General features: G+C 47.7%; 10 protein-coding genes across 10 annotated transcripts, besides 1 other annotated feature; 5 read left to right on the top strand and 5 right to left on the bottom strand.

The window, feature by feature from the left end:
- Positions 1-188: 188 nt before the first annotated feature.
- Positions 189-2,682, top strand: ade1 (bifunctional aminoimidazole ribotide synthase/glycinamide ribotide synthase; the record flags this gene model as incomplete). The annotated part of the gene is made up of 3 exons (XM_056644899.1): positions 189-468; positions 547-2,394; positions 2,435-2,682. 3 exons carry the CDS (start codon positions 189-191, stop codon positions 2,680-2,682), a joined length of 2,376 nt encoding a protein of 791 aa, XP_056500137.1.
- Positions 2,683-3,501: 819 nt separating this feature from the next.
- Positions 3,502-5,564, bottom strand: act1 (actin ACT1; the record flags this gene model as incomplete). The annotated part of the gene is made up of 6 exons (XM_056644898.1): positions 3,502-3,843; positions 3,905-4,676; positions 4,784-4,814; positions 5,042-5,097; positions 5,334-5,364; positions 5,558-5,564. The coding sequence occupies 6 exons, from the start codon at positions 5,562-5,564 to the stop codon at positions 3,502-3,504; spliced, it is 1,239 nt and encodes a 412-aa protein (XP_056500136.1).
- A 1,111-nt stretch (positions 5,565-6,675) lies between these two features.
- On the top strand, positions 6,676-7,389 carry fes1 (Hsp70 nucleotide exchange factor FES1; the record flags this gene model as incomplete). Its single annotated transcript, XM_056644897.1, has 2 exons — positions 6,676-7,077; positions 7,147-7,389. 2 exons carry the CDS (start codon positions 6,676-6,678, stop codon positions 7,387-7,389), a joined length of 645 nt encoding a protein of 214 aa, XP_056500135.1.
- A 376-nt stretch (positions 7,390-7,765) lies between these two features.
- N7469_005978 (Synaptobrevin) lies at positions 7,766-9,540 on the bottom strand (the record flags this gene model as incomplete). Its single annotated transcript, XM_056644896.1, has 3 exons — positions 7,766-7,993; positions 8,046-9,083; positions 9,139-9,540. 3 exons carry the CDS (start codon positions 9,538-9,540, stop codon positions 7,766-7,768), a joined length of 1,668 nt encoding a protein of 555 aa, XP_056500134.1.
- A 406-nt stretch (positions 9,541-9,946) lies between these two features.
- N7469_005977 (uncharacterized protein) lies at positions 9,947-13,219 on the top strand (the record flags this gene model as incomplete). The annotated part of the gene is made up of 3 exons (XM_056644895.1): positions 9,947-10,217; positions 10,266-10,458; positions 10,522-13,219. The coding sequence occupies 3 exons, from the start codon at positions 9,947-9,949 to the stop codon at positions 13,217-13,219; spliced, it is 3,162 nt and encodes a 1,053-aa protein (XP_056500133.1).
- A 586-nt stretch (positions 13,220-13,805) lies between these two features.
- N7469_005976 (UPF0220 family protein) lies at positions 13,806-14,630 on the top strand (the record flags this gene model as incomplete). Its single annotated transcript, XM_056644894.1, has 4 exons — positions 13,806-13,904; positions 14,002-14,262; positions 14,409-14,506; positions 14,567-14,630. The coding sequence occupies 4 exons, from the start codon at positions 13,806-13,808 to the stop codon at positions 14,628-14,630; spliced, it is 522 nt and encodes a 173-aa protein (XP_056500132.1).
- Positions 14,631-15,049: 419 nt separating this feature from the next.
- N7469_005975 (uncharacterized protein) lies at positions 15,050-16,529 on the bottom strand (the record flags this gene model as incomplete). Its single annotated transcript, XM_056644893.1, has 2 exons — positions 15,050-16,428; positions 16,478-16,529. 2 exons carry the CDS (start codon positions 16,527-16,529, stop codon positions 15,050-15,052), a joined length of 1,431 nt encoding a protein of 476 aa, XP_056500131.1.
- Positions 16,530-17,001: 472 nt separating this feature from the next.
- N7469_005974 (Vps55 family protein) lies at positions 17,002-17,627 on the bottom strand (the record flags this gene model as incomplete). The annotated part of the gene is made up of 3 exons (XM_056644892.1): positions 17,002-17,135; positions 17,310-17,523; positions 17,589-17,627. 3 exons carry the CDS (start codon positions 17,625-17,627, stop codon positions 17,002-17,004), a joined length of 387 nt encoding a protein of 128 aa, XP_056500130.1.
- A 261-nt stretch (positions 17,628-17,888) lies between these two features.
- Positions 17,889-17,972: a sequence feature (Short protein (N7469_005973, KAJ5231385.1) was converted to a misc_feature.).
- Positions 17,973-18,002: 30 nt separating this feature from the next.
- On the top strand, positions 18,003-18,928 carry pre5 (proteasome core particle subunit alpha 6; the record flags this gene model as incomplete). The annotated part of the gene is made up of 3 exons (XM_056644891.1): positions 18,003-18,058; positions 18,124-18,235; positions 18,299-18,928. Exons 1-3 carry the CDS (start codon positions 18,021-18,023, stop codon positions 18,926-18,928), a joined length of 780 nt encoding a protein of 259 aa, XP_056500129.1. The 5' UTR covers positions 18,003-18,020.
- A 308-nt stretch (positions 18,929-19,236) lies between these two features.
- N7469_005971 (LOG family protein) lies at positions 19,237-20,111 on the bottom strand (the record flags this gene model as incomplete). The annotated part of the gene is made up of 2 exons (XM_056644890.1): positions 19,237-19,918; positions 20,071-20,111. 2 exons carry the CDS (start codon positions 20,109-20,111, stop codon positions 19,237-19,239), a joined length of 723 nt encoding a protein of 240 aa, XP_056500128.1.
- Between the last annotated feature and the right edge of the window lie 267 nt (positions 20,112-20,378).

Raw genomic sequence — 20,378 nt, 5'->3', positions numbered from 1 at the left:
AATTTTACCAAGGCCACAATTACCCTTACCTACCTTATTTCCTTCCTTTACCCCCTATATAACGACGCTTCACGACCTACCAATCTGGTGTAGAGGAGGGGCATACCCCGCGGTGGACTGCACTTGTGGACTCGTAGATTCCCACAATCGCTAACTTCCTCACAGTCACTCGAGATACGGCTTTCACAATGGCTTCGGAACAATTGCGCGTTCTCATTGTCGGCAATGGTGGCCGTGAACATGCTCTGGCTTGGAAATTGAGCGAGTCACCTTTGGTCGATATCGTCTATGTCGCTCCCGGAAACGGTGGTACTGGTCTGGGTGTGTCTAGCAAGATTGCCAATGCCAATGTTAAGGGTGATGATTACCCTGGACTTGTGGCTTTTGCCCAGGAGAACAAGGTGAACCTGGTTGTCCCTGGTCCAGAGGCTCCTCTCGTCGATGGTATCCAAGGTTACTTCCAGGCTGGTAAGTTCCCACTTCAAACATGCCCTGTTTATTCTATTTCGTTATATAGCCCTTACTAAGATGCTCTTCTCTAAATAGTTGGTATCCGATGCTTCGGTCCCTCCAAGGCTGCTGCCCGCATGGAAGGCTCCAAGACTTTCTCCAAGGACTTTATGCAGCGTCACCAGATCCCCACCGCTGAGTTTGGAAACTTCTCCGACTACGAATCCGCTGCCAAATACCTCGACTCCGTCAACCACAATGTTGTGATTAAGGCTGATGGTCTGGCCGGTGGAAAGGGTGTCGTTATCCCCACCACCAAGGAGGAAGCTCACCAGGCCCTGCGTGAGATGATGCTCGAGCACCAGTTCGGCAAGGCTGGTGACGAGGTCGTTATTGAGGAGTTCATGGAGGGCGATGAGCTGAGTGTGCTCACCTTCAGTGATGGTTACACTATTCGTTCTCTGCCCCCGGCTCAAGATCACAAGCGCATCTTCGATGGTGACCAAGGCCCTAACACTGGTGGTATGGGATGCTATGCGCCTACTCGCATTGCGCCTAAGGAAGTCCGCGAGCAGATTGACCGCACTATCATTCAGCCTTCCATCGATGGTATGCGTCGGGACGGATTCCCTTTTGTCGGTATTCTTTTCACTGGTCTCATGATGACCAAGAACGGTCCCAAGGTCCTGGAATATAATGTCCGTGGTGGTGACCCCGAGACACAGACTCTGCTGCCTCTGCTGAGCAAGGACACCGATCTGGCTCAGATCATGGTTGCCTGTACCGAGCACTGGCTCGATGGTGTCTCCGTCAAGGTCGAAGACAACTACTCCACCACCGTTGTCGCCGTTGCCGGTGGTTACCCCGGCTCCTACGCCAAGGGCAAGACCATTATCCTGGACCCTGCCCCAGCCGGCACTCTCATCTTCCACGCCGGCACCACCCTCTCCGGCAACGAGCTGCAAACCTCCGGTGGCCGTGTAATTGCCGCTACAGCCACAGCCGCTACCCTCGAAGAAGCCGTATCCAAGAGCTACGAGGGCGTCGCGACTATCCACTTCGACGGCATGTTCTACCGCAAGGACATTGCTCACCGTGCCTTCCGCCAGACTGCCGATACTTCTCTCACCTACGCTCAAGCCGGTGTCTCCATTGATGCCGGTAACGAGCTCGTCAACCGTATCAAGAGCTCCGTCGCCCGCACAAAGCGTCCCGGCACTGACGCCGTGATCGGTGGTTTCGGCGGCCTTTTCTCTCTGCCAGCCGCCAACTCCCAATATCACCCTCACTCTCCCACCCTCATCGGCGCAATCGATGGCGTCGGAACTAAACTCAAGATCGCTCACGCAGTCGGTATCCACGACACAGTCGGAATTGACCTCGTGGCCATGAATGTAAACGACCTCGTCGTCCAAGGCGCTGAACCCCTCTTCTTCCTGGACTGCTATTCTTGCGGTCACTTGGACGTTCCCACCGCGACAGCTTTCGTCACAGGTGTAGCGGAGGGTTGTGTTCAAGCAGGTTGTGCTCTTATCGGAGGTGAAACAGCCGAAATGCCCGGCCTTTTCGTCGACGATTCATACGATGCCGTCGGTGCCGCTGTAGGCGCAATCAATACTACCGGTGACAACGCTCGCAAGATCCTCCCTCACACAGACTCAATGCGTGCAGGTGACGTCCTTCTTGCATTGGGTTCATCAGGTCCCCATTCAAACGGATACTCTCTCGTCCGTAAGATCGTTGAACGCGCAGGTCTGAATTACACTGATCCCGCCCCCTTCTCTATGCCCGGTCAATCTACCGCCAACGTCTCTCTCGGCGCTGCCCTCCTCACTCCTACACGTATCTATGTGAAACCCATCCTTCATGCCCTCGCTTCCCACCCATCTGCCATCAAGGGTCTGGCTCATATTACCGGTGGTGGTCTCGTTGAGAATGTTCCCCGTATGCTTCCTTCTACCTTGACCGCTTCAATTGACGTTAGTACCTGGGCTCAACCCCCCTGTGTTCTCGTGGCTTCAGCGTGCGGGTAATGTCTCTGCGGCTGAGATGGCTCGTGCATTCAACTGTGGTATTGGTATGATTATCGCTGTTGATCCTGCTTCTGAGGCTGCTGTTCGTCAGAGCTTCGAGTCTCAGGGTGAGAATGTTTATCGCATTGGTGAATTGCGGGCTCGGGCTGAGGGTGAAGAGGGATGTGTTCTCTCTGGATTGGAGTCTTGGGCTGTCTGAAGTGATACATGGATGTAGATTGATTGAGTGATTCTCTACTACAACTAGTAGTTGTAGTACATTTTGAGAATTTTTTTTTTTTGGTTCTTGTTGTTTGTTTTTGGTTTTTTGATACTTAGGATAAAAGGGACGAGTCAATGATTGATGCGAATTTTGTATGGAAATGATATACATATATACTTGTCAATGGGTATTTTAGATATATTTTACCATTATGAGATACTATCTTAACAACTTCAACTTGAAGTAAAAGAGTAGGAATAGCAGTATTGCCTACTATATTCGTAGTACGAATAACGTTGACAATGACTGGGGAAGTCATAGTGCATGTAGTCGGTATAAAGTACGCCCCACGGGGATCTCCTCGTTTCAGATTTTATTAAAGACGAACCCAATCGACTTAGCATTTACCCTATTCGTCGACTTAAGAGGTATGTGCATACATAGTACTAGTAGATATACCGACTTAGACTACAATGCTACAAGAACACAATCTCAAGAAACAATTTGTCGGAGATACAACGCATAAGGCTAGAACATAAAGGAACGCGACCTGTGCCAACTCCCATGTACATCACATCCTCACCTACACCAGATCGTCAATAACGACGAGGGTTTGAACTATTTTCCGAGTTTCGAAAGGGGGAGTGGTCCGCGAAGATGACTCGCACCCGCACGTACAAGAGAAATAAACTGAACAAGATAGAGGAAAGGGGGAGGAGAAAAAAGGAAAAGGAAACCATCGACGTCGAGGAGGAAGAAAGAAGAAACGAAACGACCGACTCTATTCCACTAAAATCGAGATTTCCATTTTTCAGGCTATCCGCTTGGTAATGCGAGTCCAACAACGCTTGCGATCCACCGCCTCCATCCTGCCTTTTGATACACCAGGAAAGTACGAGCGAAGACGATCAAAGCTAGGAAATAGCTTAGAAGCACTTGCGGTGAACGATCGAAGGACCGCTCTCGTCGTACTCCTGCTTCGAGATCCACATCTGCTGGAAGGTGGACAGGGAGGCCAGGATGGAACCACCGATCCAGACGGAATACTTGCGCTCGGGGGGGAGCAATGATCTTGACCTTCATGGAAGAGGGAGCAAGGGCAGTAATCTCCTTCTGCATACGGTCGGAGATACCGGGGTACATGGTGGTACCACCAGACTAAAGTGAGTTGAGTTAGCATTGGCAGTAAGTTGGGATGAGTAAAAATTCTGAAACGTACCATGACAATGTTGCCGTACAGGTCCTTACGGACATCAACATCACACTTCATGATGGAGTTGAAGGTGGTGACGTGGATACCACCGCTCTCCAGACCCAGGACGTTAGGCTGGAACAGAGCCTCAGGAGCACGGAAACGCTCGTTACCGATGGTAATGACCTGACCGTCAGGAAGCTCGTAAGACTTCTCCAGAGTGGAGCTCTGGGAAGCAGTCTGGATCTCCTGCTCGAAGTCAAGAGCGACGTAGCAGAGCTTCTCCTTGATGTCACGGACAATTTCACGCTCGGCAGTGGTGGAGAAGGAGTAACCACGCTCAGCCAGAATCTTCATCAGGTAGTCGGTCAGATCACGACCAGCCATGTCGATACGGGAGATGGCGTGGGGAAGGGAGAAACCCTCGTAGATGGGGACAACGTGGGTGACACCGTCACCAGAGTCAAGAACGATACCGGTGGTACGACCAGAGGCGTACAGGGACAGGACGGCCTGGATGGAGACGTAGAAGGCGGGGGCGTTGAAGGTCTCGAAGACAATCTGGGTCATCTTCTCACGGTTGGACTTGGGGTTGATAGGAGCCTCAGTCAAGAGGATGGGGTGCTCCTCGGGTGCGACACGGAGCTCGTTGTAGAAGGTGTGGTGCCAGATCTTCTCCATGTCATCCCAGTTGGTGACAACACCGTGCTCAATGGGGTAGCGCAGAGTCAGGATACCACGCTTAGACTGTGCCTCATCACCAACGTAGGAGTCCTTCTGACCCATACCGATCATGATACTGGTTATAAATGTTAGCCCAAAAACCCTGTTGACTGACAAATTACATTTCGATATTCCCGCAATTGGAACTCTCAATATAGTCTTGGGGGGAAAGGGAATCTTTACCCATGGTGACGGGGACGACCGACGATGGAGGCTAATCACGATGTTAGTGTCCTATTTTCTTCAAAACAGACTATCTAATTTCCACGTTGCTTTTTGCCCATTTTCCCCACCCCATTCAACCTTATCAGAATGGCACCTCGTTCTCGGAAGATGTCATCCGAAGTAAGGGCGGAACTGAGCAAGGAGGAGGGGAGAGGATTGTATGGCAGCCACTGAGGGGCGGGAAAAGAGAGGGGAGAGGCATTGTGTGGTACTTACGGAAGACAGCTCGGGGTGCGTCGTCACCGGCAAAACCGGCCTTGCACATACCCGAACTAGAAACAAATCATCAGTTAGAAAAAAAAATACATCCTCTTTTTAGATACCCATCATTCCGATCGGTTGAAGCATCCTGGTGTGCGATTGGGACTCAATTTGCCGGGGCGGCGAATTTAAGGGGGGGGGAAGATGATGGATGGATTGGGGCGCGACCGGGACGGGCTGGCAAGAACCCCCAAAACACGCAGGACCAACAAAACCGATCGGTGACCAGGTTGAACTCAGCACATACCCATTGTCAATAACGAGAGCAGCGACTTCCTCTGTTGATGATGAGATGCATTAGTCACTGAGATCATACATATGGACGAATGACCACCATAGAGGCTGAGAGGCTCAGACTCAGGATCAGCTCTCCCCAGCTATTGGGGGGGGGGAATTGCAGTTGACATGAGGGGGTGAGGTGGCCTCTTTAAGGGACTGTCGTGGGGGAGAAATAAGAATCCAAGTACGTACCTTCCATTGTGACTGAGAGAAAGGAGATAGATTAAAAGAAAAGGAGATGAAGAGGAGAAGAAAGGGAGGAGGAGGAGAGAGAAATGAGTATAGACGAAGGGAAGAGGGAAGGGAAAGAGGAAGAAGTGGAGAGGAGGGGAGAAGGTTGGACTTGGGCCACGCTGGTGTGTGCGCAGAGAGGAGCCTCGACTAACCCTTCCGATCGTCCCTCCTTTTTATACTCAGTTATAACTTTGGTTCATGGTCACATTTCATAATTCCTTGGATCTATTCAAGGCAGAATTATAATTATATATGATTACTGTCTATCTCAATGGATTGCGTATCCTCGTGGGGCGTACAATATGTTTTATCACCGCTATGTACACTACATACATAAGCATCATCACATACGGCATCACCCATTTCTACGCCACGAGTCCATCAATGGAAATGGTCCAATGGATGAAGAGACCCAGTGGATTGAATCTGGGCGCCTGAATGTTTAGACCCAGGCTTCCATAATTGACCCTTACCCTTCCTGCGTAATCGTATCAATCCAAGCTTTCGTCGTATGGTGGCGGGGAGGCTGTACACTTGGGAACGAGGCAAATCCAGAAAAAGGTCACTTCTAAGTATAGAAACCCCTCCTTTCGCTGCAACAAATCACTCTGGAATGCCACGGAGTACTTTAATGGTACTTGACTAGTTTTTACTGTATACACCTCCTCACCTCCCAAGAATGTCACCACTCACAGTAGAACATTGGGGTAACATGACTTACCTACTGTACTGGAGTGTTCTTAATTGATAAACTGCCCCTAAATGCCACTTCACCTCATTCGATGCAGACCGCCCCCCCATTTACCGCCATTTCGAGACGGTGTGGAGTCACGTGATATACATCGCTGACATAAGATGCTGACATAAGTAACCAGCTGACACCACGTGACTGTGGACTCCACCAGAAGAGTCTAGTCGATTCTTTGGGTTAGCGCGGCGGGCTGGTTATATCATCGGGCGGGCTTGCATATAATTTCGATCTTTTGCCCACTTAGACGGAGCATACATACACTCACTATAAAATACATATCAGTACACACCTCTGATTGTATCAATACCCTCAAATCTACTTCACAATGGATCCTCAAATGAACAAGCTCCTGAAATGGAGTGTGCAAAACTCCCAGCAACAGAATGCCGACGGTTCCCTCACTGCCCCTCCAACCGCCGAAGAACTCTCGCGCAACTTGACCCCGGATATGATCAATTCACTCATGGGAGGTCCATCTGATGCAGACCTCATGAAAGCCGCTATGGAGTTACTCCTCTCTGACGAGGCAGATCTCGAGAACAAAATGATCGCATTTGACAATTTCGAACAACTCATCGAATCTATTGATAACGCCAACAATTTGGAACCACTGGGTCTGTGGACTCCCCTGGTGAAACTGCTTCAGCATGAAGAGGCTGATATGCGCCGTATGGCTGCTTGGTGTATTGGTACTGCGGTGCAGAATAATGAAAAGGCTCAGGATAAGGTGAGTACTGCTTCCACTACTTCCACCATGCAAGAGGACCAGAATAGAAACAAACTGACAAGTATACAGCTCATTGTCTTAAATGCCATCCCAACTCTCGTCACAGTTGCAACATCAGATTCCAATCCCGCTACCCGCAAGAAATCCGTCTACGCTCTCTCCTCTGCTGTACGAAACTACCAGCCTGCTCTGAACGAGCTTATCAAGAGTCTTCCGGAGAACTACTCGAAAGACAAAGTTGATGCCGCAGATATGGAAGCCATCGACAAGATTATGGATCAGCTTCGTGCTCACCCTGTTGAGTCGGCTTGAGAGACTACTTTGTGGTCTAGTGATTTTCGCACACCTATTCAAGTGGAAGACTGGGTCTTTCATTTACTTACTCGCCCGCTTCTTCTGCTGGCGAGACGAGTGGCGGCTCGCCTTGAGCTAGCATCACTTCCTTACAGTCGAGATACTCGGTTACCGATTTGCCTGTTCTAGTCCTTGAGGCAGCGAGGAAAAGACGACTCGTTGGGCCCGGCTGAATACGTGATTACGCATGCTCGCAAGGCATAAAAGTCATTGGTTATGTACATGTATATACCCCAGGACATTAGTCCTATCAAATTGATGAAGCTATGATTTGAATAGAGTTACCTGGATGATGTCATATTGAATAACTTCTCTTAGAGAGCTCAAGTTTATATTACATGCAATCTTCTATCGATTCTTTGGCACAATAAAATTTCAAATCTTCTTCCAAAGGCGAAAGGATCTTTTCCTGAACCTCGTCTCGTAATTTCTCCTCCACTAACGAATTATATGCAGCGTCGACTCCAAATAAACACCGTAAAACGCTGTGCGTATAATTTGGAAGACAATCCATTTCCTCCACTAATCGCCGTGATGCAACATGATCCGAGAACTCTGAGGGCTAATATAAGGTCAGTCATCAGAGTTGAAGAAGGTCATTGTAACACACTCACCATGTTCCTCTCATAATCATTCTTGAGGTTATCAAATTGCTCTCTATACCACAGTTCCAAAAGAACAATACCAAGAGAGAAAAGGCATGGTATTGAAGCTATGGGACGCGTTTTTGGCAGATTATCTGCCAAACCAGTCAAATCAAACGCTTGATTCTGTACTTGACTCTGAAAATGGCGACGTATGAAGGGACTTCCAAAGTCGACTTTTCCGTCCTGTGATCGAAAAAATGCAATGTCGTGTTTACTCCAGTAGTCAGTCAACCATGCTGTTGCATGAAGTTGCATTACCGTGGAAGCCAATTTCAGACCTACTCGATATCGATTTTCTTGTCCGAAAGATGGGTCTTGAAGGACCTCTGCCAATGTGACGATCTCAATGCATTGGAAGCTAGGCGAACGCATTCGATAATCAATAGCTCGAATTCGGTGCTGGATACCTTTTCTATTGGCAATGAGACCAAGCCAATCTTGTGATGAGCGTGGCATCATAACAGTCGCGCAGAGGTCTGAAATATTCTGGTAGGAAATCTTCGATGCTGAACTTGACGATGGAACGATGGTGAATTTAACTCGTGTGTTGTGAGGAGGTTCTCGACAGAGACTTGTTTCGATATTTTCCCAGGGTTCTAGTTCTAGTTCTCTCCAATTTCGTGGTGACGATAGTGCCATGTCAGAAGTAAATATGGTTCGAAAGAAAAGCCCTTCTTTGAGAGTCTTTGCACTGCGAAATTCTAGTTTCATGTTCACGTCGTGTCGCAGTAAGCATTTGCAACTGGGGGAGCTTGGGAATCTTTCTTGGAGGATCTCATATAGGTCGATGGCATGAGCACGAATTAGAGAGTAGTGTCTCGTGCTACATTGACTTGAAAATCGGCGTCTTGATGGGAGAGCAGGTTGGTTTTGCTGTGTTAGTTGTACTAGAAAGCGGTTTAGACGGGCAGCCTCGTCTAAGCTGCGATTGATATCGTCTTTTTTGATCGCCAGTATGATCTTTTTCCACTGGCGTCTTCGGATCTTTCTGTACGAATGGCCACTCTATAACTCTGCAATTAGGATCTAGAAGATATCACTCCAGTAAGTAAAGACATACTTGATCACCATCTCCATACTTTGCAAACACATTCTTGACCTTATCCAGTTCGTAGCTCATATCCTCCACAGTCTCCAAGTATTCCTGGACTGATTTCTGACTGAATATATCTTCCGTACAAAGCTTTCCATAACGCCATCTTGGATCAGAGGCGTTTTTCATCATCTCTGCAACTTCGTCTTCCCCGGCACCGCATTGACTGGCAATATCCTCCATGAACCGCTCGCACGACGTTCTGAATAGTGCCTGCTCGCGAGATAAACTCCGACCAATACGTCTCAAAACATGCTCATAATGGAAAATATCATTCAGAAATCCTGTTTCGTCCGTACAGAACTTCACGCCTTCTATGAGAAGCGGGAAAACGCCCAAGACGACTCCAACTATCTCAAAGCCGCTCATCGCGGATAAGAAGTTGAGTCAGAGCTCGTTAGAGCTGGTTTGAATAGTTCAAAGCAATTCAGGCAGAGTAGCAAGATGAATTTGAAAGGTGGAAACGAAGTGTGGTCTCTGACAAGGATTACAAGAGGGGCTCATAGACAACACATCAACCCCGCTGCGGCTGAAACGGAATTGATATCGAATTTCCAGGAACAAAATAGATCTCACCAGCACACAATGATACTTGATTTATCTTCATTTGACATGCTATTCGGGAGGAACGCCAAATATCCTGAATTTCAACAGTTATAAAGGCATAAAACCCTATTTTGCCAAAGTCTCATCTCTAAACATCTCAAGGAGTTTACTCCACCGTTCAACGACAGCTTATGCAAATAGAAACGCCGGTCCATAAGTCGTTTCTACAATGGACTCTGAGACTGATTCCACTATATCAAGCCTAACTAACCAATGTTTCGCCCACTTTATCTCACTATCGAAACTTCTACCGGCTGGAGAAGAAAACAGGTCTAGATTGGATGATGACTTGGGCAGATTCAGAGTCTGGGTGGGCAATTTCGGAGCTCATCGTAAACCAAGCGATAGGCTCTCGCTAGACCACAGGCTTAGAGAAGCCTCAAGCCTACGTCATGAAGTACAGAACCATATCCATGATATCTCTGAAGCGCTCAAAGGAGGTATGTGGTATTCGAGACTCCAGTTTTCTTATACTCATTCTTTTTTAGCAATTCGTTTATTACCCGAAGAGAGCAAGTACTCTGCAGAGAAAATTTTCTACTTTACCGATTTTAAACCAAATGATTCAGAATCGGAAGATTCGGACGGAGATAACTTTTGGGAGCAAATCAAAGCCGAAAGCAATGAGCATTCAAGACTTGACGAATACTTGAAAGATATTCAATTTACAGTCACCAGTCTGTAAGTAGCATTTGTACCCAAATTATTCTGAGGCCCAAGGATTTCGTTATTAATTGAATGCAGGTATAAGTTCTCAGTGGCCCTTCAAAATCTTGCGCACCGTGATCGAACCGCCAAAGCATCGCGTATCAATCTCAGTCACTTTGAGCCACACGATATTCAGCATGTTGCAACCAAGTTTGGCATTTCCCCTGACAGTGTTCTCGCCCAGCGTCTCGGCAAAGCAAACACCAAGCGTCGTCAACTACTAGCGTACCATAAGTATCATGTAGAGAAGATTTCGAGTCATATAGACGACGCTGTAGACAAGCACAGTGAGGAAGATGACCTGACCAAACAGACTATGCAAATTGGAAGTATCGAAGCTAGGTCTATTGGAAAAAGTATCTCGACAAAATGGACGCAGAATACTACTGTTTCAACCATTCGGCCCATCGAAGTCGACGTTACGTCTGAATCAGGACGAACGAGGTTCTCAGCAGCGACATCCACCACTGGGGAACATAAAGAAACTATTAGAGTACCACCACCTCCACGTCGACGAGCACTAGTAGCTACTGAAGAGCTACCAAATTCAAGAGCTATCTTCTGTCCTTACTGCTACCAGGCAGTCATTTTTGAGACCATTGAAGACTGGAAGTATCACGTTTACGGAGATTTGAGGCCGTATATATGCACATTTGGTGACTGCGCTAAACCAAATCAGCTTTACGATAGTTACACTGAGTGGGCAGAGCATGAACGACAATTTCATCGACGAGAATGGTTTTGTAACGACTGTTCCTCTTTGTTCCAGACTGAGTCACTCTTCCTTGGTCACGTCGAACAGTTCCATAAGAAAGACCTTACAGAAGACCAGATAGAAGTAATTTCCAAATTGTCAGAACGGTCAATATCCTCTCCTCAGAAATGCCCACTGTGCAAAAAGCCACCTATTTCGAGTCCAGTTCGTTTCCAACAGCATCTAGCGAGACATCTTCAGCAACTGGCCCTTTTCGTCTTGCCAACTCCTGATGATGACGATGTCAATGAGAAAAAAGTTGACGGTGGGCTTGCTCGCGCTCAGAGTACAGCTGGTGGTAGTTTGGAATCTTCGCTGTCTGTTGATTTTAGTGAAGGCTCTATCAACGATCACCTTAATCCGAGCTGGAGTGGTGGGCCAGATGAATCCGTTACGCAGGGAACTGAATTTCAGACAGAACAAAACTGGGAAAACATAGAGGGATCTGTGAACTCTGTGGACGGACAAGCGCATATAGAAAACACCATGGCTGATATCCCATCTTCTCAAGTGCAGTCTGAACTACAATCAGAGTCAGACATGGAAAGAAGGGCTATAGAAGAACTCATGGGCAGAGGTTCATCGCATCGTCAACCCTATTTCGAAGATGCCGACGCTTATACGTCCGCGCTAATTAACTATGGGGAATCAGAACGCGAACCTGTTTCTACAGAACCACGGTCTGATATCCCCGGTACTGAGACACTATACAACCCATTCGTCCAGCCGTCCCGGCGACATTCAAATACCGTATATCATGACCAACATGTATCACAGGCAGACTCGAAGCCCCATCGCTCTAAGAAGTTCAAAGCTCCTAATCGCTATATTTCTGATGACGACCCCAAAGATGAATCTGATTATGTGTCGGAATACGAACAGCCTGAGTCCCGTACTCCATACTATCCTTTCGACCGTCGGCGATACGGGCCCAATGCGAATCTTTATTCGAGACAACCCCCGCGACCTGCCTCTCTGTATGGTCCTTTTTCAGGCCTGGATGACAACGAGGGCTCAGGACGTGCCGAACAATCTCGAGTTAGCAGAGCTCGTGAGCGTGCATATATAAGATCTGACCGAGAAGTTCGAGCCTTTGAAGAAAGTGAGGAACAAAGGATAGATGACAGAGAGGCCGTTTTCCGCCATCAGATGCCACCAGCTCAAGTACGCAAGCTTGCTCCAAAGATACATCAAGATATGACCCCTACGGATCCCAGACCCATCGGCACCCAATCCGCCACAAATCCATCATCATGGGCCTCGGAGCCTTTTGTTAAAAATGATGATCCCGAAGAGCATGATCGAAGACAGACAAAATCTTTTCATGGAGTTAATCGTGGTGCTCAACTTAACGTAGCGAATCCTCGCCGTCAGCATAGAGAAAAGGCCTACCGGGATGAAAGAGATTACGAATATAAGGGACCATTGGCCTCGGAGCCTTTCGTTCTGGACTATGATCCCGAACAACGCAATCGAAGACAGATGAAATCATATTATGGTCTTGATCACGATGCTCAACTTACGGTGGCAGATTCTCGCCGCCGGCGTAGAGGAAAGGCTTATTTTGATGAGAGGGATTACGAGTACAGGGGATATTCCCCAGATGCATCAAGCGCCAAAGCAGTTCCCGATTCCCAAACGCATGCAAAAGAAAGCGAACCCGTTACATCAGGCGAGACATCTGGAACGAAGCCTATGACTTTGGTACCGGATGGCATGACTCTTAGATTTTCCTCGAGATCTGGGGAAGGGACATCCATCAATATTCGCACTGCCGACGAAGGCGATTTCGATCTGAATATTGGCGACGGAATCTCTAAGTCCCGTCGGGATAAAAGGACAGAAGATAGTTTCTCTGATGGAGTGAGCTATATTGCCGACGATGACAATAGTGGGCGCGTGAGAAGAAAGGATCCTGATAACGTCAGGTCTGACAAACCCAGAAGAAGGGATTACACCTATACCCCATATCACCGTTAGATAAATACAGATGGAGATGCCAGAGTTGGGTCTTTACAAGTCTTCTTCAAGAGTGTCGCTTTATCCCATCAGCTGTTCAGGTATATTCCATCAAGCGTAGCATTAAATTCCGCCCGCCTGTATTTCATTCATTCATTCATCAGAGTTTAGAGCATGTCGGGAGTGCCCATCATCAGATAGCCGCCATGACTGGGCATTTGGGGAATGTGCACAGTAACCCTTGAGTAGACAGAATGACTTTAAATAGAGACTGGTCGTAATGCATTTAGTCAGTAGTAACGAGTTGGTTGGTGATGGTAAGTAGTGAGTGACTACCAATTTGGAAATCGAATACTTAGGGCTAATACGTACAGTGCCCGAACATTAGTTTGCGACTACCCTTCTTTCTGCCACTCTTTCTGCCATATCAAAACGTAAAGGAATGATAGTATAATCCATAGGCGGTATGTGAAATCAACAGCGGATTGTTTCAAACTTATGCTTTAATACTGTAGCATTTCTCACCGCCCGGCAATCCCTCCGTCATCGCAAACCGCAGCTAAGCTCCATCACCAACACCAACAACTAACACAACTACCCAATCACCATGGACGTCTCAAGCAACCGTCTCTTCCGCTTCTCAAAGCCAGAGTGGCTCAACAACTCCGCCGTCCGAAACACAGGAGTCTACACCTCCGGCGCACTGGTGAGTCCATCCCATCCCGTCCAGTTCCACTCAACCAGGCCGCAGCGACATCCCCCCAAACCCAGATCCCACTAACACACCACACCTACTCGAATAGTTCGCCGCAGGTTTCTTCTTCCTGATTGACGTCGCATCTTTCTCGCATAGTCCCCGCAATGGATCAGACGTGCATATTCAATTCGTCGACTGGATTCCGGGGATTTGCTCGGCGCTAGGAATGTTGGTTATCAATTCGATTGAGAAGTCGCGGCTTCAGGCGGATAGTTTTAGCTATAGTGGGAGTGGAGTTGCTTGGAAAGCGCGTTTTGTGCTTTTCCTTGGATTCGCGCTTTTGGCGGGTGGTCTTGCTGGTAGTGTGGTAAGTGCATATGCGATTCATATTCATCCTCTCCCATAGGATATTGCATTGGGGGGGTGGATCTCTTTTCCCACTTTCTTTTTTAAAGGGATGTGGAGGGGATTGTGTTTGAAAGATTAGGAATTATTTGGTACTGACTTTTTCAGACGGTTATGGTCCTCAAATATCTTATTAAAGATTATCCCATTCAAACGCTTTACTTTGGTATTGCGAATGTCGTTGCTAATGGATTGGTTATGTTGAGGTATGTAAAGTATTCGTATTCTCCCATGACACTTATGCTCACGTATACTGATTCCGGTAGTTCAATCGTTCTATGGGTTTCGCAGAATATCGAGGACGACTATACCTACAATCTTGCATTGTAGTGAGTTTCTAGTGACGGGCTCAACTGGGTTATGCAAGATGAGCGAATTGGATTATTTTTTTTTTGTACTTTATGCGTGGACATGATGGATTTAAGTTCTGATGTTCGCTTCTTTGATTTGTCTGTTGGAGCTTAGCGTCGATCAATTATTCTATGATTTTATTGGTTTTTTCTTTGTTTTCCGTGGTAACCTTGATCTTATATTTAAAGGCGCTGTAGACTGAAATGGAGGTCTACCGAAAGATATCTGCATGTTGACGTGAACAAATAATGATTGCTAAGTAATTATGCGAGATATTCGAACATGACTCCGTGCAAAATAGCCCTTCCAACACTAACGCCGATCCAAATGAGTAGTTATGTACATCAATTCGTAAGTCATAGCATAGGCATAGCCTAATATTTCGATGAAGAGTTCGTTCAATGATCTTCGCAGAAGATTCGAAGTAGCTCATCAATGCATGTCATCGCTTTACCCTTCTCCAAAAGCAAAGGAGAGCAACCAGTCACCGCCGGATCTTTCAGGTATTTGCGCAAGGCAAATGCGGCTGCTTTGTAAGTGACGTGATACATTGTCTTAAATTCATCGTCATCAGCTGAGGCATTAGGAGCTGGTGTCTCTGCACGTAATACCTCCGGCGCTGGAGTCGCATTTGATCCTTCTGGGTCTGGATCCCCAGCGCCTGCAGCTACTTTGTTCGATGACTTCGTGTTGGAACGGTGGAAGCCGTAGAGCCGCATACAAGTGAGAATCGTTCTTGTGATGAGGTTTTTGTTTTCCGCGATGATAGTATCGGGGTTCTTCGGCGGGGATGAAGGTGTCGTTGTGATAGGTTTTTCTTCCTCCATGAAAGAGGACAATGCGGACGGTGGTTGGATTTGCTGGGATTGCGATTGTGATCCACGACGAGCACCCGGATCCAGAAATGGATTTGGCGTTGTTGCACGCTTTGTTGGATCAGCATTGGCACTGGGGTTCATACCTCGAGCACTGCGGAAACTACCCTGTCGGTGTAGGTTTGCTCCAATAGACACAGATCGTGATCTGCGAGCAGCAATGCGGTCGAGACTTGGCAGACCTGGCGGGTCATCCTCGGGTTCTCGCTTTATACGAAGCGAGGAGATGTTTTGCGATGAGGAATTTGGTCTTGACGGCGCCATCATTTGTGAGACGGCTTCGCCGCCTCTTTGGCGAACGCGTCTGTGGTGTTGTGCTGCGCTCTCAAACAGTGTTGCTACTCTTTTCCGTTTAGGGCTCGGCGAGCTTATATCTGGGAGGAACTCTGCAGGGGCAGGGCCATGTTCGCCGCTAGAGCTCTGTGGTGGGGAAGGGAAGGCTCTGGCTTGCGTGAGTAGGGTCACCGAGAGAGGAGCTGCATACACCCGCAGTTCATAGGGCTTTGTTGCTGAATTCTGCGTATTGTTTGGCTCTGATGGTGACGATCGTGGAGGCGTGGGTGGCCGCGTACAGGATGTTGCACTGGATAAAACACCATATACCAAGAAGTCTGAAGTAACAGCACCGGTTTTTCTTATTGTACTGCTACTTACGCCGACCAAAAGGCCAACAGGACATTGTAATGACTGGTGTAAATCATCTTCGTTCAGCCAGATTGAGCCGGTCAATTTGCGCTGGAGCCATTGTGACGTTGTTGGGTTTGGTGCGTGCAGTTCGAGATTGGGACCAACGCGGGCATGAAGTGGGATTAATGCTGGGTTCACGAAGCTTCGAAGCTCGAGTTTGCTATCTTTGGATACATCGCATTGCCAATGTGACGTCGGGTCAATCAAGTGGATTCCTAGCGGGTCAGCAGACTGTATGAGAGACATCCGTGTTCATGAACTTACCTTCTAATAGCCGGTCTGAATCTAAGGTAATAGACCCTGACCAGACGTTCATTTTCGAGACTTCAGAGGTTGGAATACCCTCGCATTCATCTTTGTGGTGTTGTTGAAGTGAGCGGTCAAGCAGCGGCATTCTGCAAGCCCGCCGACGCGCCTGGACGCGCGCAGTCACGTGGATTGTACAGCTTTGAACAGTCTGATGAGATCATACATGCTGTATATGTATCTACTGTACAAACAGAATCGATGAAGATGAAATCAAAATGAATAGTCATATATATACACTGTGTCAAAAACCATCCAGAGTATCGTAATTAACGCAATGCGAGCTATAAGTATGGCAAGTTGAGACTGAACCCAGTTCCGGCACTCATTCGGAGTATATTGTCAATACATGAAAATCAAACTAATCGCGTAAAGGAAATCATCATGAAAGCTAATCAAATGCACAAAGAGGGTCTCTCTTTGTCCTTCAAGGAACGAAAGATAGGACCGGCTGTACCAAACCATGAAGCCGTAATTCGCAATCAAAACTCTTCTTGCTCCTGGAAGAACATAGAGAAGCTGATGATAGTTCCGTAAATTAGCAGACCACCAAAGATGGACATGATCATGGCTGGGATCTCAATCGCTCCGCTGTGGGCTAGAACTGCGGGGAGGGCTAGAGGTGGGTATTAGCAATGGTTTAAGAACAACCGCAATCACATCGTTGAGTCAAAAACAAATGAACTGCCTTCGAGGGAATTGGTACAATATTTTCCATAATTGTTTCCAAGTATTCCAATGGGAAATAGCTGATAGGCAAAGTGACGCAATAAGAAGAGAAGCAACTCACCAATACCAGTCAGAACCAAGAACCCAGTCATAAACCGCCCAAAGTCCATCGCTGCATTACTCGAGCTGTCCATAAAATCATCCGGGTTGGCACATCGTCCACAGATCCAATTGGGGAGTGGCGCAATGATATAGATGGCTACGACCAACAAAGGCCAGTATTTATGCCATAGCGCGGAGGAGAGGATAACGAGGAGGAATCCAATCGCAAGCACCTAGTCCATGTCAGCATGTCTTGATTCTTCCACCAAGGTGAGTTAACAGAGGTGATTCTGCGTACAAACGAAAGCGCGATAATAGTCTTAAGACCAGCTGCCATGATTGCGGAGTCGCCGAGGCCCGTTCGGGTGTCGCGGAGAGAGGAATTTGAGTGATGTGGTGACGGCGCAAGTATCAGATAGAGGGGTTACCGCAGTAGTTCAGGGATGACAACCCCATTGACAGGGATCGAGGGGGAGAAAAGAGAGCTGCTTGGAGAAGAGCGGAATGAGTGACGTTGGCGCCTGAAGGTCACTGGGTGTTGTGGCCTCAGGCAACGAGAGCTCGATGCTTCACACCGCGTCACCTTCAACTGCCTGGCTCAGCTTCCCCCATCTCCGCTTTCGAGTCCCTTTCTCTGTTGTGCTTTCTCTTTTCCCCTCCTTATTCGATTGTGAGATTTCATTCTTTGATAATCTATATTTCTGAGATAGTTTAGTCTATCTCTTTCGCGATGTTCAGAAACAACTACGACAACGATGCCGTCACCTTGTAAGAACAAGACCGACCCCGGCCACTTTGCGATTAACAATCAGCTCTAACAAGATGCCATGAAGCTCCCCACAAGGGCGGATATTCCAGGTTGAATACGCACAGGAAGCAGTGAAGCAAGGATCCGTGGTTGTTGGATTGGTGAACAAGACACATGTAGTGCTGGTTGGCCTCAAGGTTCGTTTTCTCATCAGCTCCCCTCCATGATACTCTACTAACCTCTACCTTGTTTTAAAATAGCGTAATGCCGAAGAACTTTCCTCTTATCAGAAGAAGATCATCGAGATCGATTCCCACATGGCCATTGCCATCGCAGGTCTGGCCTCCGACGCCCGCGTCCTCTCCAACTTCATGAAGCAGCAATCTCTCGGTTCCAAGATGACCTATGGCCGACCAATTCCGCTGGACCGTATTGTTACGCAAATTGGTGACCGGGCACAGATCAACACGCAGCAGTATGGAAAACGACCTTACGGCGTGGGTCTATTGGTTGCTGGTGTCGATGAGGCCGGTCCGCATCTGTTTGAATTCCAGCCCTCGGGCCTGACAAATGAGATGGTTGCCTGTGCTATCGGTGCTCGTTCTCAAATGGCTCGTACATACCTCGAACGGAATCTTGATAAGTTTGCCGATACGAGCCGTGATGAGCTGATTACCCACGGCTTGCGAGCTCTCAAAGAGACCCTCTCGCAGGACAAGGAGCTTACAGTGGATAATACTTCGGTTGGTGTGGTTGGGTTGGCGCCTGAGGGATCAAAGGGTCGTGTTGAGAGCTTCAAGCTGTATGAAGGTCAGGAGACAGTGCCTTTGCTGGAGGCTCTTGAGCGAGCAGAGGGTGCTGGAGAGGAGACTATGGAGGTCGACTCATAAATTTCTTGACTTTTTAATGATTCGCATAGACATGAAATCTTTGCTTATGCTGTGACTCTTTTTCTTCCTTTTTGTTTCTTTCAAGAAGCTTATGATTGATTCTACTCTATCGTCTACTCGCTGTCCATGGTACTAAAACCGATACCGAAAGACCGAAATCCGGAGAGAAGTAGAACACCAAGGAAAGCACAAAATAAAGAAGAAGGAAAAGTAATCCGAAAGAAAGCCCTAGAGAATTCAGAACCCCGAGCTCCTTGCGCAATGTATGGATCTATATAATATATCCCGATCCAAATGTATCTTCAAATTTACTCTTGACCCCAATTCAACTGCATCCGATCCCGACTAACCTGATACTCCAACAATTTCGGCCAAACTTGTGTAACATCACTCGCCTCAGCCAAGATAGAACCATTCTCACCACTAATAAATCCAGCCTCGACTGCATTACGCACCCAAGCCAACAACCCATCCCAGTATCCATTGATATTAACCAATACCACACCTACCCGGTGAATACCAAGTTGATTCCAAGTAGTCATCTCCATAACTTCTTCAATGGTTCCAAATCCACCAGCCAAAGAAACAAATCCAGAACCCTTGCCCCCTTCCATAACCTTCGTAGCCATTAGGCGCTTACGCGTATGCATATCCGGTACGATAGTCGTGACTCCATATTCTGACTCGGGAATACCCGTTTCTTCAATGTCGCTTGAAATAACTCTCTCGGCGGCTTTGCCTTCGCCGTTTGTTTGCTCTGAGGTGCCGTTACCGTTGCTGCTCTTGTTGGAGACTTTGACGAGAGCTCGTGGGATGATGCCGTGGACTGCTTTTGGTCCGGAGAGAGACACTAGAGTTCGGGCTATTTCACCCATCAGACCCGTTGTACCACCGCCGTATACGAGTTGGACATTGTTCTTGTGGAATTCATGGGCGAGGGTTCGTGCGGCTTCCAGGTGGACTGGTTGATTACCTGGTGTAGCACCGCAGCTAGAGAGTTTCTGTTAGTATGTATTATTCCACGTACATCTCGTGTTAAGGCGGAGATAATCTCTTTGTCTCGTCGAGACTTGGGGTGTGTTGTTGAGGATATATATTGGGGTCGCGGGGAGATTGGCGGGGGAGGGAAATGATTGACTCACAATACACAGACCACCGCGGGCTTATCTTGAGCTTGGGTCATAATGAATGAGATTATGCAGTATATGTATGAACAAGAACAGAGTAGAAGGAGACACAGAGTCTCCGGAAATATATTCAAGTTGAAGTTCGTAGTGACGTGTCCAGCTGAAAAGAAGCACCCTTTCAATGGAAGGTTCCACCCGCGATAAGATAAATTGGTGACTCAAAAAAAGCACGCCGGCTGGTTGAGACGTCCGACTGGTCCATCAAAACTGGTTTCTTTTCAACTTGGCTCCACTGGGTTTGTGGGTTTGTTCAAGTTCCAAGA

Source organism: Penicillium citrinum (genome assembly GCF_028827155.1).
Source record: "Penicillium citrinum strain IBT 23319 chromosome Unknown utg000005l:1.0-1900146.0:1.0-1900348.0, whole genome shotgun sequence".
NCBI lineage: Eukaryota > Fungi > Ascomycota > Eurotiomycetes > Eurotiales > Aspergillaceae > Penicillium > Penicillium citrinum.
This window is presented reverse-complemented; position numbering and strand designations above follow the sequence as displayed.